The sequence below is a fragment of the Artemia sp. Qi Xiang Cuo genome, chromosome 11 (assembly GCF_049724085.1).
Source record: "Artemia sp. Qi Xiang Cuo chromosome 11, ASM4972408v1, whole genome shotgun sequence".
Taxonomy (NCBI): domain Eukaryota; kingdom Metazoa; phylum Arthropoda; class Branchiopoda; order Anostraca; family Artemiidae; genus Artemia; species Artemia sp. Qi Xiang Cuo.
The window spans coordinates 9,292,403-9,309,561 of NC_142804.1; the positions used below are offsets into that span (position 1 = coordinate 9,292,403).

Here is a 17,159-nt window from a genome sequence, read left to right on the forward strand (position 1 = left end):
TACTCATGAAAGTGTTGTTTTTGAAAAGTATTACATGGATTGGGTTTTCGAAAATATAGATGTTTAGGGCTGAAAACAAAAGAGCTGGAAGCACTATTAGAACTTAAAGCCTTTGTTATATTGTCCTAATTTTGTTCAATGCGTTTTTCAAAATTTTAGTGGGCTCTACCACTTAATAATTACCGTTTGGGATGCGGGAAGTTAACTATATATGATATTTGAGACGGAAGCAGCTTTTTGAAAGCTGTACATAGTAATTTTCCAATATTTGAAGTGGGTTCTTTTGTACCCGGTTTGATATGCCTTACAAGGATCTATTGTCTATGTAATTTGGTAATTGCATAAAATTTGGTAAATGCTTACCATTTTGTTAAGCCGTAAAATTTCAAGAGCTACCAAGTGGAAAAAAAGATTGTATTATTGCTGAGTGATTCTACAGTTTTTAATAGTTTCAGTTCATTTATAATTTCCTCAGCAAACTAATCAGTATGATCAAGAGTTATCATTGCATAGGTAGTTTTGTCATTTAAATGGGATTGAATGTGTTGAACCATGTGATGTTGTAAGCGGAGTCCCCCAAGGTACTGTTTTGGGCCCTACCCTATTCCTTATATGTATCAACGATATGATGAACGGAACAGAAAACAACATCACTCTCTATGCCGACGACTCCAAGCTGTTTGGGCCTGCAAACCAACAAAGTCTGCAGCGTGACCTCCATAAAATCCAAACGTGGGCACAAGACTGGCTACTTGAATTCAACGCATCGAAGTGCAGTGTCCTTCACTTTGGAAGCAACAACCCTCGTCACCAGTACAACATGTCCGATCCCAATTCACTGGCTAGCTTAGTACTAAAGACAAGTCCCGAAGAAAGAGATCTAGGAGTGCTGATAGATGAACAACTGAAGTTCCACGGCCACTGGCAACAAGCAGTTTCAAAAGCAAATTCAAGCCTTGGTCTCCTCAAACGCACTATAACCAGCCGCTCCCGTACAGTCTTTCTAAGGCTCTATAAGGCTATAGTTAGACCCGTTTTGGATTTTGGTACGTGTCTCACCTCCCCTTCTTATTAGAATGATACCAATCTAATTAAAGGAGTTCAGAGAAATGCCGCAAAGCGCGTAGCTGGCCTACGAGATCTCCTATACAACAAGAGACTAGAACACATGCAGCTGCCAACACTTGTCTTCAGCTATTACTGTGGTGATATGATGCTGAGCTACAAGTATAACCCACAACTAAATAACCCCCTCCTTACCAAACATTCAAGTCAGCACCATACAAGAGGACACTCACATAAGCTGTCAAAACGTTCTGTCAAAACACGATCGCGGCAACATTTCTTCTCCGACCGTGTTTTCAACGATTGGAATAGCCTTCAAGCTGAAACGGCGACTGCACCTACGGCTGCGTCCTTCAAGTCCAGACTTGACAAGGAATGGAATAACAAGCCATGGATATATGAGGGGGACTGTCCGTCCCACTCAACTACTGACTGATGCCAGCTTTATCATAATGAGTGTCTTGCTAGGAGGCTGATGCCGCTTGTCATACCCAACCATCTTGCATACTCGATCCGAAGTTGCTGTTGTGCGGCGGTGTCAGCTCTATGCCACTGAGAATGGTCTTAACAGGCCATACCAACCTTGGAGCCACCGCTACCGAGTGGGCTTAAATTGCATCTCTCCAGCAGACCTCTCCTATGGCGTGTCACTGGGCCCTAACACAGTGACGAATTTTTTTGCCATCATTGACCCGGAGCACAACAGATCCAGTATGGACCTTAATTTGCTCCGAAGTGCGAATTAAGGTAATTAAGGTAATGTTGTTACCATGATATGTCATATCCATGGCAACTAGTGAATCGCTTTTATCTGCTTTAGTTATCGTAATAGAAGGATTTTAAGGGAAATTAGATTTAATTTTAGGACCTTGGAATTTTTTGGAGACTTAGCTCTTTTATTTGGTTGTTAAAAAGGTTATCAATAAGATCTGAAAGATTAGTGTAAAGGAGCTTCTTTTGGAGGAAAGAAGATTTTCGGACCGGTTTTAAACATTTAGATTTTTTTAGGTTTCAGTGTTCTAAAAAAAAGATTAGCAATTGCGGGTCCAGGACTGAACCTCGGAATATAGGTACGATCACTCATCAACAATTCATCCTTCAAGTTTTTCATTTTTTTTTAGCAGTCGTTCCTTCGATTTACAGAAATCATGATGAAACAATTCCCTCTCCAACCTAGCAACCTGCCAAAAATATCATAGGATTTATATAGCTCTCCATAAGCTAAACGTATGCTCCCCATTTGCTCCCCAAACGCTGCTCCCCATAGCTAAACGTAAATAAGGACGAGACCACATTGTCTTTCCATAATACAAATAGAAAAAGTAGACAATGATATATTATTTTAAGATAATGAAAATTTAGTCTTAATGAATAACAAATAAACGTTCAAATGGAGATAAGTCCATTTATTAGACAGTGAAAACAGATACAAAAGTCTGGATATTTCGACCACATATACAGCGATCCTGTTCAGCAGAAGTGTTTCGGTTTTTAACTCCTCAAGGTCCTGGACAACCACAAAGGTGTTGCAGTGAGCCTGTCTTTCTCTGTCACGGATCTCGACTATACTGACGATGTGGACGTGCTTGCTCAATCTCTTAGAGAAGCCCAGGCTATGATCATTGACAAGGCACTTTCGACTGGCCTCTAAATAGGTCTACCGAAAACAAAAACCCTGCAAACAGCTGGGATGGATGAAACCTCTGACCCTAAAAGGTAGTCAGATCGAAGACGTCCAGTAGTTCAAAAAGGTCAAGAATTTCAAAAGGGTGTATTTTGTTAAAAATTGTTGAAAAAGTTTCTCCAACAGACAAAAATGGCATCCGAAATTATGGATTTTTAGTGAAAAAACCGAAAAGATATAAAATATAATTTTCTTTTTCGATTAAAAAGACTTTATCAATGAAAAATGAACAGAAATTAATTTGAATAACTTTTTCCACAAAACAATCTTTTAAAGAAAAACGTAGAGCTCGGTTAAACCAAAAATGAGCAGAAATAAAGTTACATAGTCTTCCAAGCAGAAAACTATCACAAATCATCATGACTAAATAAATGAAACCAAAAACAAACAGAAATTACACTAAATAACCGAGTCGAATTCAAAACGAGTAGAAATCAACATGATTAGGGCTGACAACTAGACCCCGGCGCCGCGCCGATGAGGGAAGACCGGTGGCGGCGGGGCAAAAAACAGGCACGCCGCCGGTAAGATGTCGGCGGCGCGCCGCCGGCGCGATGAATGTTGACCGCAAAATGTTTTCATCAGTCTTTCTCAAATCACAGCTTCAATTTACAACAGATTCGAGCCTATTCATGAGTTGAAAAATTCACAAGTAGCTGGCTGGAAACTGGTCTTCTTGGTTATTCATCAAGAGAAGTAGAAATCTGGTAGAAACGAAATGGCTGTGGCGTTTCAGAACCCTTGCATAATACGAGAAGTTGAAGTATCTATTAGCTAAGTATTCTTAACATAAATAATTATCAAAATTAATAGTTTCTTTCATCGAGTATTACTGCATATAAAACTTCAAATACCGTATCACAAAATTCGTCAGTTATCTGTGTAGAAACTTTGAATATAACTTTGAACTTAGAAGCTTAATTTTTTCATAATGCCCTTTGTCTATATCTGTTTTGTCACATTTAAAAAAGTTTAAATGGGCGACTTTGATATTGATTGTTTGTTGTTTTTTTTGCTCTTGGATTCCTAAAAAGCCTTCTTGTATTTAATACTGGTTTTTCATGATAATTTAAAAAAAAAATGCATTTTAAAGTTTTTTGGCTTCTTTATAGAATATATGTCATGTAGGCTAAGGCTGAACTGCTGCTTTTTTATCGCTTTTGGCTCCTCCTTTGGATATTATTTATTTTTTCTTTTGAGGATTTATTTCAAATTATAAACTGATAAATACCTAATATCGGTCAAGTTATAAACTGTATCTAAAAGGAGTAAATTTATCAAATGGAAAAAAACATGATGAACATCTCACATGAGAACACTTCAATTACAATGACACAAAAAACACTTAATAGTTTATTGGCTATGAAGACAAATGAAGTGCCAGCTATTTTCTTAAGTAAAAAATAAAAAGCTCATCCGTTTTAAGTGTAATTAAATGAAATAATGTGCAGACTGAAGTAGCTCCAGGAAGATGTCGAAATGTTCATCCTCATCCTAGTTCGTCACTTTTAATCCAAGCAAAATGTTAGGACACTTTGCATCAGTTATTGAGTTTAAGCTTTGATTTCCAAATGCTCACAAGAATTACCAAGTTTAAGAAAGTCGCGACAATAAGTCGCGACTCCCCACCACAGGACAGATTATGTAAGGGGAGCCAGTTTTAGCAGATTTATGGAACAATATTATCTTTTTAGCATGTTCAAATGAGTTCATGGGTATCTTAAATTATTACTTTATTTGAGAGGGATAAAAAGACAGTAGACTCTCTCAGAATCATATGCATCAGGGGGTGCATGCCGAGCTTGGTAGAACTGTGCCAAGCGTTGCAGCACTATGCGGTACAATTTGCAAACCAAGCTGCATGTCAGTTGGCGGGAAGTCAGCGCCCCTTGTGAAAACAAGCAATAAAGTCCGTCGGACGACTTTCATAGTAAAGATAAAACTCAGAGGAAAGGATCAAGAGGAAAATCCCCCAACAATAAATTAGGAGCTGCCCCCCCTTACATAAAAATTTCCCATATTGTACTAAATTGATTCTAGAGTCTTAAGACAAGTCAGGGTAGAATAGACTTATCGAACTACATTGTAAATACTCACTTACAAGGAAGAAGACCCTCACCCTACCTTTTGTTAAATTTAGCGACAATTAAAAGAATATAATATAAATATTATACTCCATAAATGCAAAATTTACCCCTGAAATACTTTGCTAAATACTCCTAAATTTTCCTTTGTGCCATTGATCCCCCTCCCTCCATCAACAGAGTGAATCTCTCAAATGATTATATGTTAATCTTTCAAAATAATTCAGGTCGTACTTTGGTGGTTCTAAATCGAGGTTCAAGATAGTACAAGGAATCGAGAAGATCGGCCATTAAGGGTTTTGATTTTTTCTATCCGAATTGAAGGCTGATACTGCAAAATAGAATAAAAAATAAATACAGATTAAATAGGCTATATAACTGTCAAATAGCATGCGTTTTCTTCCAAAGCTGATATTTCAGGATCTTTGAGGTTGACAGGAAGGGGGGGGGGCAAACCTGACCCAAATTCAACATAACCTTTGAATTTTTGGGGGTGGGGAAAGTCTGGTCCCTTTTCAGATTAAACCTTGAGGTCTACTTAGCACTCTCTGAAAGTTTAATACGGTTTTTGATAGCCTGGATACCCATAGTGTACTCAGATTTAGCTCTGTCCCAACCCCCAAGTCATAGTTCAAAATTCACTTGGCTTCGCCCTTTCCACTTAACCTTCTTGAAGGCTTTTATTTGAAGTCATAACTTTTTCTTGAGATACTGTATACACACCCCGTCCTCCTTTTTTCCCCCAACAGTGAAGGTAAGTTTTAACTTCAAAGCTCGAGTACCTTTCAACATACTGCAGATAAGCTATTTCAGTGACCTGAATGCACATAGTTTCTATGGATTTACTTTTGTCTCCTCCCCTTCGTCAAATTTAAGATCCACTTTACCACCCCAAGACTCCTCAAAAGTTTTAAACCGAAACATAAATTCATCCCAAGCAGAAAAGGCCAGGGAAGGGAAATTAGTTGTCCTTGAATCTCTTTTGGCCTTTCAAAAAAGTACTAAAAATTTCAGTTTTTGCTTAAAAAAACTGATTTACTTGATTTAAGTCCCATCCATCCTCATAGGTTGTTTTGGGGCCTCTTCCTTCACTATGTTATTTATATGGCGTCTGTATGGGCATCTATTTTTATACAGGCGTAGAAGTTGCGGCACGTTGAGTGTAGAGAAGTTGTCTTTCCATCTCTTCGGGGGCCGACCTCTGGGGCGAGAACCATGCACGCGAACATGGAAGACTATTCTCGGAAGACGGAAATTTTCCATACGCTGGATGTGGCCTAGCCACCTAAGTTATTGCAGTTTTATTTTGTCAAGTATGGTGTGTTTGATCTTGAGGTTTTCAAACAGCCTAATATTAGAGACCCTGTCCAAGTACGTAATGCCCGCAATACGGCGAAGTGACTTTGTTTCGAAACGGCTAGGCGACGTTGGTCATCTGTTTTGAGGGTCCATGATTCACAAGCGTAAATGGCAATGGGGATAATCATTGTGTTCATGAGTCTTGTTTTTAGCAGTGTCGACAAATTCTTGTTCCTCCAGATCGACATCAAGGCTTTAAAGCTAGACTTGGCAAGCACCAGGCACCTCTTAATATCTTTTGAGTGGTTGTTATCGGAAGTTATAAGGCTACCAAGGTAAGTAAAATATTCGACCCATTCTATGTTGTCACCACTGAGCTGGAGGCTTAAGCTTTTTTTGTTTTCCGGCTTCTGTGAACAGAGCATAGCTTTCGTCTTTGAGGTATTGATAGTCATTCCAAACCGGCCGATGGTTGATAGGATGCTGTCGGCCTGGGACTGAGTATCCCGAAGGTTCTCATTTATTCAGTCTGTGTCGTCTGCATAAGCTAATTTATCAATCAATATTCCCCCAATGAGGACACCTGACGAGTCGACAAGGAGTGATAGGACAGCAGTAAAGCCCCGTCTTAATTGGTGTAACAAGGGTGTTAAGGATTTTACGGCTTAGGAAGCTTATTCACAGATTATGGAGGGTAGATTTCGCCTTGTCTTAATTACAGTGTAAGACGATTAAGAGTGTAACAGCGAGAAATTCAAAAATAAAAAATGTGGGCTAGCAGAAAAGTGTCTTTGACTTTTGCAGCTCTTACTTCTGCAGCTGCGTTATTGCTTTTGCAGGAGGAGGAGGGCCAAGTGACGCAAACTGAAGAGCGTCCCCGCAAAAGAAAATTAGTCTTTGGGCACAACCAAAGGTCAAACCATAGCCAGTATTTCAATTGGTTTGCTGAGGTTGGTACAGACCATGAACTTTATAACCAGTGTGCCTGAATAAAAAAGGAGAAATTTGAAGAATTGTTGGCCAAAATTTCTGATCATCCCCTTATGAAGAAAAAACATTAAAATTTCAAAAGACCAATTTCTCCTTGGGAAAGGCTGGCATTGGTTTTGAGGTAAATACTTCCAATATTTACTGATTTTCTTCAGTTTGTAAAGCTAAATCCATCCTTATTAAAATATAGACATGTAGCTCTTGTTTAAACTTCTATTACATCACTGGTTTTAATTGTGATTTCGCCTACATGTTATCCCTCAAATATGAAATTCTGACAAAGGTGTCACAGGAAAAATAGCATAACTTTAAACAGGCCAAGCCTTCAGTCCCATAGTTTTTTTTTATACTCAGCACAAAAAAATACAATAAGAGGGTTCTCGCCATAGAGTTTGACTCTAGTAGCACTAATGCATAGTTGTTTCCCATTAGAAATAGGCTGCTCTACTTTGATGGCAGAAAATGCCTATAATTTTTTCCTAGTTATAAACAAAATTAGCAATATAAAAAATGTAGATATTTTTTCCTGGGAAAATTAGTCTTTGGGTACAACCAAAGGTCAAACTATAGTCAGTATTTTAACTGGTTTGCTGAGGTTTATGCAGACCATGAACCTTATAATTAGTGAGCTCAAATGCAAAAGGAGAAATTTGAGGAGTTGTTTGCCAAAATTGCTGATCATTCCCTTATGAAAAAAAAAAGATTCAAATTTCAAAACACCAATTTCTCCTGGGAAAAGGCTGGCATTGGTTTTGAGGTAAATACTTCCAATATTTAGTGATTTTCTTTATTTTATAAAGCTAAATCCATCCATATTACAATACAGACTTGTAGCTCTTGTATTACCTACTTTTACATCACTGACTCTCCCTACTTTCAATTGTGATTTAGCCTAAATTTTATCCCTCAAATATGAAATTCTGACAAAGGTGCCACATGAAAAATAGCATAACCTTAACTAAGGCAAGCCTTCACTCCCATAGATTTTTTTTATGCTCAGTATAAAAGTAAAACAATAACGGAGTTCTAGCCCTAGAGTTTGACTCTAGAAGCACTAATGCACAGTTGTTTTCCATTAGAAATAGGCTGCTGTACTTGGATGGTAGAAAATGCCTATATTATATTCCTACTTATAAAGAAAATCAGCAATATCAAAAATATAGATATTTTTGATCAAACCAAAATGTGAGTAAAAGTCAGAAAATATAAATATTGTCTTTAGTTTACTTTGTTTTGAGGGTTGCTGTACCACCTTACATGAAAATAAGGAAACTTTAGGTTTGCACCTTTCTATGCTTGAATTGTTCTCAGCAATTCTGGAACTATATAATCCAAAAAAAATAGTAATCATTGAGAATCTGTGCATGGACGAATAAAGATTGGGCAGAAAATGGATTATAAGTTTTCAATTTAATGTCAGCAGGGGATTTGTGCTGACAATGCATTAAAGGTACAAAGGAATGATTTACTCTTTAGCTTGTGCTTTTGTATATGTGGCAAGTAATTGCTTTATGTAAGTGACATATTTAAAAGACACTGCCTAAATATTTCAGATTTGTTTGTCTTTTCTACTTTGACACATGTTTAACTTTGATTTTAAGGTCTTTAGTCAACATAACAATCTTAGCTGTAATTCTGCTGGGCTTTTCTAAATCTGCAAAGCTAAGACATTTTGAAAACATCTCAGTTAACCATTTACCTGCAAGTCCAGTGGATATTGTTGTTCATGAGTCAACCCATTGTGATTCTAGTCAGCTTTTTTGGTTGGCAAAACCCATATAATGAGAACAATCTCAGTTGTCCATTCAACTACAAGTCTTTTGGACATAGTTTGTTATAGACTATTGAAATCATTTTTGGTCTCCAATTGCCTTAAAATGGCTCATAGACCTGAAATACTGTCTCAACTGATAGACTATAATAATTTTTATTCATCTCTGGAAAAGTTGGCCCCAGCAGTTCATCTCATTGAGACTTTATGTCTTAGTTTTACTCAAATTAGGCTGATTAGGCCTTTCATCACTTCCACAGTGTCAATAAAATTTGAAAACCAATAGCTATTGGGAAAACTCATGTTTATTGATCCAGAAATATCAGCTATCTCAATTACAATCTTCACTTTCAGTGAAACATGGTGTAGCAAATCACCAGCTCACAACTTGAGTTTTCTGTTTAAACAATAAATTTAAAGATCTAATACTTCAAGACAATATAAGAAAGGATATAACTTAAAAAATGTTAACCTGCTTCAAATTAGTCTATTAAATTGTGTAAAGTAAGAAACAATCCCATAGAGCTCAAGTTAATCATTTCTTACAAGAAAAACTCAAATCTCACTGAAAGTATTTCATAAGAAATGTGATGTTTTCTATTACTGAATTCCATGAAAATATAAGAAAAACAGAAGTTTGAAATGAATTATAAGGAGAGATATAACACTAACTTTTTTCTTGCTTCTTATCTTCAGCTGCATTCTTATTTCCTGTCAGGTGGTTGAAATAACCTGACCTGCTTAGTTTTGTTACATTGTGAATAGAAAAGCTAATTATTTACATTTATTTTCAGATACTTAGCAGAGGGTTGCAGTTTTGGGACACTTAGTGCTGCCTTCAGAGTTGGAAAATCAACCTGCAGCACCATCATAAGAGATACTTGCCAGGCTCTAGTAGAAGTATTGGAACCAGAGTATCTGAAGTTTCCAACTAAGGATGAATTCAGGACAATAAGCAATGAATTTTACCAGAAATGGAACTTTCCCAATTGTGTTGGAGCTATGGATGGGAAGCATGTCAGGATACAGGCACTTAAAAATAGTGGCTCTGAATACTACAATTAAATAATTATTTCTCTGTTGTATTATTTGCCATATGTGATGCCAATTATAAATTTACTTATGTTGACATTGGAGGTTAAGGCAGTGATAGTGACTCTGGAATGTATTCATCTTCTCATATAGGAGCTGCCCTAAATGAAGGTATGATTGATTTGCCTGAGCCAGAGCCATTACCAAATCTAAGAGAAAGTGCTTTCAAATATCCTTTTCAATTTGTTGGCGATGAAGCCTTTCCCCTTAAGCCATATTTGGCAAGGCCTTTTGGTAGAAGAACCCTCAATGTAGAGCGACACATTTTCAATTATTGATTATCTCGGGCTCGAAGGGTTATTGAAAACACCTTTGGAATTTTTGTTTCAAAGTGGAGGGTATTTCGCCAGCCCATAAACCTTAAACCCTCAACAGTAACCACAGTAATTAAAGCAGCATGCTGTCTCCACAACTATCTAATACAGTGTGATAGTAGCACAGGAATGCCTGCTTATGTAACTTCAGACTCAGTTGATTCTGGAGATGTGTCTAATGGGAGCTGGAGGAGTGATACATCTAACTTAGCAAATTTTACAAATATAAACAGCGGATTGGCTTCGAATCACCCTAGTGAAAATGCAATAAGGATTCGTGACTATATGTGTAAATACTTTAGCTCATCTGCAGGAAGTGTTTCCTGGCAACACGAACACATTCAACAAGGTTCATTTTAAAAATAAATACAGATTATTATAACCTTTAAAAATTGACCTTAGTTTAGCTGTGTTTGTTTTATTATTTATGAGTTCATAGATTATGACTGTATGAAAATAAAAATAAGTTCTGTTAATCAAATTCTTCTGTGTAGGGTATGTAAAGTCTACAACAGGGCAAAATGATCAAAGAAAACAATTTACTATATTATTTTCATGATCCTAGTTAAAACATAAAATGCAAAGTATTTGAACTGTTACTACTTCAGATTTGCTTTTTATGTCTGTCAGAAGTAGGGACAAGAAATTGTAATACTATATAGAAAAATATGATATCAAATTTAATACATGAAGCAGTTAAAATCGTCAAATAGAATCACATTTTGCAAATAATGTTGCAATAATTTCATTCTTGCTCTAAAGCTTTCATTTCTTCTTCAAAAATAAGGTCATTTATATTTTTTTCAATTAAGATCTGAGACTTTTCATTGAACTGTCTCAATTTTGCTGTAACCAATTGGTACAAGAAAAATGCTCTGTCTCTCTTCTCCTCACTTCCCTTTAAGAGAATCTCTACCCTTTCCATGATCTGCATAGCAGCTGAAGCAGCACCAATATGAGGCATAGCTTTAAATGTTATCTCGGGTCTTTGCTCATCAATAACTGAAGTCTCCCCACTGATCTTCCTTTTTTGCGCTTGATTTCTGTTCAAATTTGTTATTGGAGTTTTATGGTTAGCATCAATTGGCCTTTTTCTCTTTTCAACTCTTGTTGATGTTTTTTTATTGGGTATGTATTTTCTCTTTTGATTATTTTCTTCATTTTGCTTCTTTGTTCTACCTGACAAAATTGACTCTAAAGTGCTGTCAATTGTGTCTTCATCAAAATCAGCACTTGTATAAACAGTTTCACTAGCACTTCCATCATCATAGCTGGTATACATGGTTACTTCAACACTTCCAGCTTCATAGCTGTTGTCAACAACAGAGAAGTCAGTCTCAAAATCTGGAAAACTAGGTAATGCAGTAAAAATTCTTTTCTGTTCTCTGTTTCTTTCTGCCATATAGTCTGAAACAAACTCCATATGTTTGAACCACTTATTTTCTTTGCTGCAACTTCCATCACCACTTTTCCCTTTTAGGCTTCTCCTCTCTTCCCCAAATTTTCGTTTTAGGAATTCCCATACTCTTTTTGCTTCTTTGCCTGAAAAAGAAAGGTTTTATTTTGGTCCAAAAACTATGGAACTTACTATATCTTTAATAATATTATTGTTAATCAACAGGCACATTTTTACTGTTACAATCTTACTTGATTTTGATCAGATCTTTGTTTTTACATAATCAAAGTGCTAATCAGAATGCTTTTCTTACCCTAAGTTCCCACACTTTGGAATTGGTGTTAAACCTTCTCTGTTACTTTTTAAATTATAACACATTATTGGGATATGCTTTAGTAAGAGATAGACAGCATTAACAATGGATAATTTTAATGAGTGGAGAAACAATTTCCTTGGAAAACTTCTTTCAAACAGTCCAGTTGACCTTCTTTCAAGAGAAGGTCAACATGTAAAGCAATTTAAACTAGCAAGAATTAAACAGGTTAATAATAATAAAAAGATAAGATAGTCTTTGTAACAGAGAATCATAATTTAGTAAAAAAAATGCTGAAAATAAAATTCAAAATTAGTAAAATTCCTTACACAACAAGCTGTAAAAAAAGTGTCGTGTGGGAAAAAGAGATATTTACTTTTTTAGCATATCAATTATGTAGGGGGATAGGTCTTCTGTATCCTATGAAAATTGTATTGATATGAAAATATAAGTTTTGTATAATAAGGGAGGACAGATTGTAGAACCAGGGAGGAGAGATTGTAGAATGGCAGGCCAATTCACTAGGTAAAAGTTAATCCACTCAGGGGTTTTACAGGACAGTGTTGGAAAAACAAATCTTTCTTCTCCTTTCCTTGAGAGTAGCCATAATGGCTCTCTGAAGAAGGGAGATATAAGAGGCTATACACTTTTTGAGAAGTTAATTCACAGGCACCTTTTTGGACTGCCTCTATTCAGTCTAATAATTCCTTGGATAGAATTCCCTGGAAGATTGAGTCATAACAGCCTTGTAGGGTAACCCAAAGTTGCAAGATCATGTATAAACTTTGCATTACAACAATAGACCAATTCAGGGTCTTGCCTGTCACATTTTTTCAAAAACTAGCAAATATTAAACATGTTAATAATAATAAAAATATTATATAGTCTGTTACAAAAAAAAACAGAATTTATAAAAAAAGGACTAAAAGGGAAGAGAGATTGTAGGGGGAGGAGTGAATTCAATTGGTAAAAGTGAATTTGCCCAGGGGTTATAGAGGGTGGTAAATAAAACAGAAGTAGGACAAAATCCTTTTAATAGACAGTGATGATGATAACAGTGATGTAAATTCACAAGAAACATCTATTACTCTACTACCTCTATTAAATATAACAAGTTCTTGGAGAAAACTCCCAGGAAAATAAGCATGTCAGTCTTGCAGGGTAATCCAAAGTGCTAAAGATCTTGTATGCACTTTCAAAGGCAAATTCAATGGCTTGCTTGTCACCTGTGTTTGCTTCTAAAATTCTGGTTTAAATTTTGAAAGCTGTTCTACCAGTCAGAAGAAACTTCCAAGGATAAATCTCACTGAATCTATCAAATTTATTTCAGAATAGCTTCTTGTTGTGTTGGTGTGAAATAGCTGATATGGGAAATATATTAAAGATCTTTCTGTGTTATAAAAGATAAACCTTTAGAAATAGACTTACAGCTCAATTGAGGCACAAGGAAAGTATTTTGAGCCTCATATCTAAGTTATATCTTGATTTATAAGTTTGTAAAGAATTGAAAATCATGCATTTCTTAAATTTAGTAAAAGATCCTTAATATGGCTTAAAATCAGGTACATCATTTAGGGGGGCAGGGGAGACAGCCCCCCCCCCTCATTTTGAAAAAAATATATATTTTATGCCCCGTGATTATCTGGATATGGACCTCTCTTGCCCTCACCCCAAATAAAAATGCTGGAGATTTGCCCTTCCTTAAGATAGGCCTACTGCAATAAAAAGAGAAATTACATTTTCAAACATTACAGACAATAAAAATGAGATTGGAAACTAAAATTGATATACAAAATTTTTTTCAAAGTTTAGATAGCCCTAAAATTAAGGAAAGGGTAGAGACAGCAGTAAATATCTACCAAATCATATTATTGACTTACGCATAAAGTGATATACTACTTGATGCCTTTTTTTATGCTGATTACAAATATAATAATCATTTCTATTGGAAAAAAATTTCAGCCCCCCCTCCTATATATGCCAATTCAGGGTATATATTTCTACATTAGGGGGGGGGGGGGGGAAAGTTTAAACTTACCTCCAATATAAAACAGAAAAAAAATTTTCCCCACCCCCTAATGTATAAATATATATCCTGAATTGGAATATATAGGGGGGGCTGAAACTCATTTCTGATAGAAATGATTATCCTATTTGTAATCATCATAAAAAATGGCATTGAGTGGTATATTCACTTTATGTGTAAGTCAATAATATGATTTGGTAGATATTTACCAATACAGCAGCTTTATAGAGCATTACCAGGTATATTTTAGGCCTTGGAAACTTCTCTGAATGTTTTGTTCACCTATCTTAGCTGCTTTCCAAGATGGCTAGAAGTCCCTCAACTAGAACTTTATGCCTAGGCCTACAGCAGATAAAAACCCTATGGTACTGAGGGATATCTACATTTTGTTTCCTAGCCTTATTATTTTTCGTTGACCATCCATCAGTTTGAATAGCTAATAAAGAAATAATTGCTCAAAAAAAAATTATTTATCCTAGTGCATTGCTTCATTAGGCTAATAGCCTAAGCTATATTTCAAATCCTGTTTTGGGAAAATTCAGTAAGCCTTATCAAAACAAATAGCCAGGACCATACTATAAGTATACACATTTAGATTAGTTCTAGGTAGCCTACAGAAAATTTAAAATAGATTCATGTAGGTTGACTAGAATGATGGAATAAACTTTGAGGGCTTACCTGTCATATTGCCATGATTAGCTTGATTGAGCCATTGCTGATCCCACATGACACCAGGTTCTCTTCACAACCTCTCTATTGCAGTATAATGGCTCTGATTTTACATACAAATGCCTGTTTGAATGTACTAAATCAATGAACATTTCCCAGTAAGAAAATGATTTTCCATTCCATGCCATTTTTGAAATTTCTCTGATTATTCAATACAGATGAATAAGAAAAATAAAAACGTGTTCTATTATAGTCTTATTAGCGCAATTCTTCTTTTATACGCTATTGCTCAAATATAACAGATCCTTATTACCACTATCTGCCAATTAAGACAAGACAATACACCAATTAAGACGGAGCTTAAGGAACAGGTTAAACAGTTCCGGTGAAAGCAAGAAACCCTGCAGCACATCAGTCGATGTTTCAAAGCTATTGGAAATTCCCTCTTCCATCATGATGCGGCTTCTTAAATTTGATTACATATCTCTGATCAATGATACTAAGTTTTGTGGTATTCCAAAGTGGAGAAGAATGTGCCACAGACCTTCTCTCCATATGAGGTCAAAAGCTTAGTGAAAGTCAATGAAAAGATGGAAAATACTAAGTTCAAGTTCCAAGTTCAAGGTATTTTTCTATAGTCTAACGGACCGTAAATATCTGATCAAGTATTGATCTGTTTGGGTGGAAACCGGCTTGATACTCTGGAGTAAAATTCAAAGCTACAGCTCTTATACCCCCTCCCAAACTAAAAAAAAAAATCTCTGACACGCAAAGTGGCCAGAGAAAATTATGTTCTAGTTTATTTTTAGGCCCTATTTCAGGGAAAATCAATATTTTTTCTTATTTTCCATATGTATTAGGGTCTCCAAAGCCCAAAAACTTGAATACATAGGTTATGATCCAATCAAAAAAGAAACTTTCGGGACCTTTTTTATACTCTATTCTGAGATATAACATACACACCACATCCTCTCCTTCTTTTCCCCAACAGCGAGGATAAGTTTTAAGTTCAAACTTTGAAACATCTTCAAGATATTTCAGATTCAGCAGTGCAGTGAACTGGATACACATAGTGTCTTTGGATTTACCTCCCCCTCTTCTTAGTCAGATTTGAGATTCACTTAACCACCCAAAGACCCCTAAATGGTTCTAAAGCAATACTCAAATCAATCCCAAGCAGAAAAAGACGAGGAAGAGAAGAAAGTTGCCCTTGAATCTGTTTTGGCCTTTCAAAAATGTACTAGAAATGTCAGTTTTTGCTTAAAAATACCCCTTTCCAAGTGTTTAGAAAAACCCTTGCATACAAAGAGGCCAAGAAAAATTCTGTTTTGTCCTTTGTAAGGCCCTGTTTTGAGGGGAATCAATATTTGTTCTTATTTTTCCATCTGCCATAAAGTCACCTAAGCACAAGGACTTAGATATATAAAGTTGAATCCAATCAAAAAACAAACTTTGGGGCCTTTTTTCAATTTTTTTTGCGTAGTGGAATAACTTGCTCAGGAATGTTTTGAATATTCAGTACCTCTTGGCTAGAGGGCTTACGGCTGGAAATTCCAATTAAATCATGCATAGAAACGTTTGGCTTATTCTAATGTCCCTTAACCCCTTGCACGCAAAAAGATATTTGGTCCTTTTAACCTAAAGATCAATTTCTGAAAGTCTTGAGTCTGATATACCAAAAATTAAAAAACTTTATTTTCCATTATAAAACCTATTTGTGAAAATTTGATAAGCTGCATTATTTAAGTCCCTTTTCCTAGTGCCTGATGGAGGTCATGTTACCCCCAGAGATATATTTACTGTAACCTTCTACTATTTTGAGCAAAATGGTTGTTTTGAGATTTTGATCAGGAATCTTGGGGGGTTTCGGAGGGGTCTATTAGCAAAAAAAAAAATGGGAGGGTTGTCGATGGTACTCCCATCACATCAAAACCTTAAAAAGGGCATTGGAACTTTAATAGCCAGTTTCGCCATTTCTTAGGTTTCTGTGGCCACTTTTACCATACGAAGTGACAAAGAGGAAAACAAACAAATAAATAAAAATCGCAAACATATGGCTCTTCACTTTGGTAGTGCTACCTCTGAAACCTTCAAAAAAGCGCATTAGTAAACATATCGCCAGAAAAAAGGTTCCAGGCGGAACACAAATTTGCTAAGCTTCCTTGCGTTTTCAAAGATCCAGCCTTTATCTGACACAATTCAGCAGATTCCAAAAGTAGCAATTGTCCAAATGCCAAGTGTAAGTACAAATGCCTTCAAAATGTCTTAAAAACCATTTTTTATGTATTATAAAAAAATAATTATTTTCTTGATATGTCAAAGCAACTATACAGCATAACTCACAGCAACACCAGCCCACCTGAGATGAATAAAGCTACGCAAGCTCCTTCTCCATTTCAATATATTCAAAGTCTCCTTTGCAAAACCATAGTTAGTTTTCTCAGGAAATTTTCACT

The 17,159-nt window shown here is 36.0% G+C and overlaps 1 protein-coding gene and 1 long non-coding RNA gene across 3 annotated transcripts in view; both read right to left on the reverse strand.

Moving 5' to 3' along the window:
* Positions 1-17,159, reverse strand: part of LOC148946601 (uncharacterized) — a 139,676-nt gene that overhangs the window by 121,423 nt on the left and 1,094 nt on the right. The window contains exon 2 of one of the 2 annotated variants that reach the window (XR_016142392.1): positions 4,944-5,164. The exons of the other annotated variant lie outside the window; for it this stretch is intronic. This is a non-coding gene — a long non-coding RNA (uncharacterized LOC148946601). The remainder of the gene's footprint in view (positions 1-4,943; positions 5,165-17,159) is intronic. 2 annotated transcript variants of the gene reach the window in all.
* Positions 11,045-14,888, reverse strand: LOC148946604 (uncharacterized). Its single transcript, XM_089096362.1, has 2 exons — positions 14,713-14,888; positions 11,045-11,841 (listed from the first exon to the last, which is right to left on the reverse strand). Exons 1-2 carry the CDS (start codon positions 14,759-14,761, stop codon positions 11,045-11,047), a joined length of 846 nt encoding a protein of 281 aa, XP_088952488.1. The 5' UTR covers positions 14,762-14,888.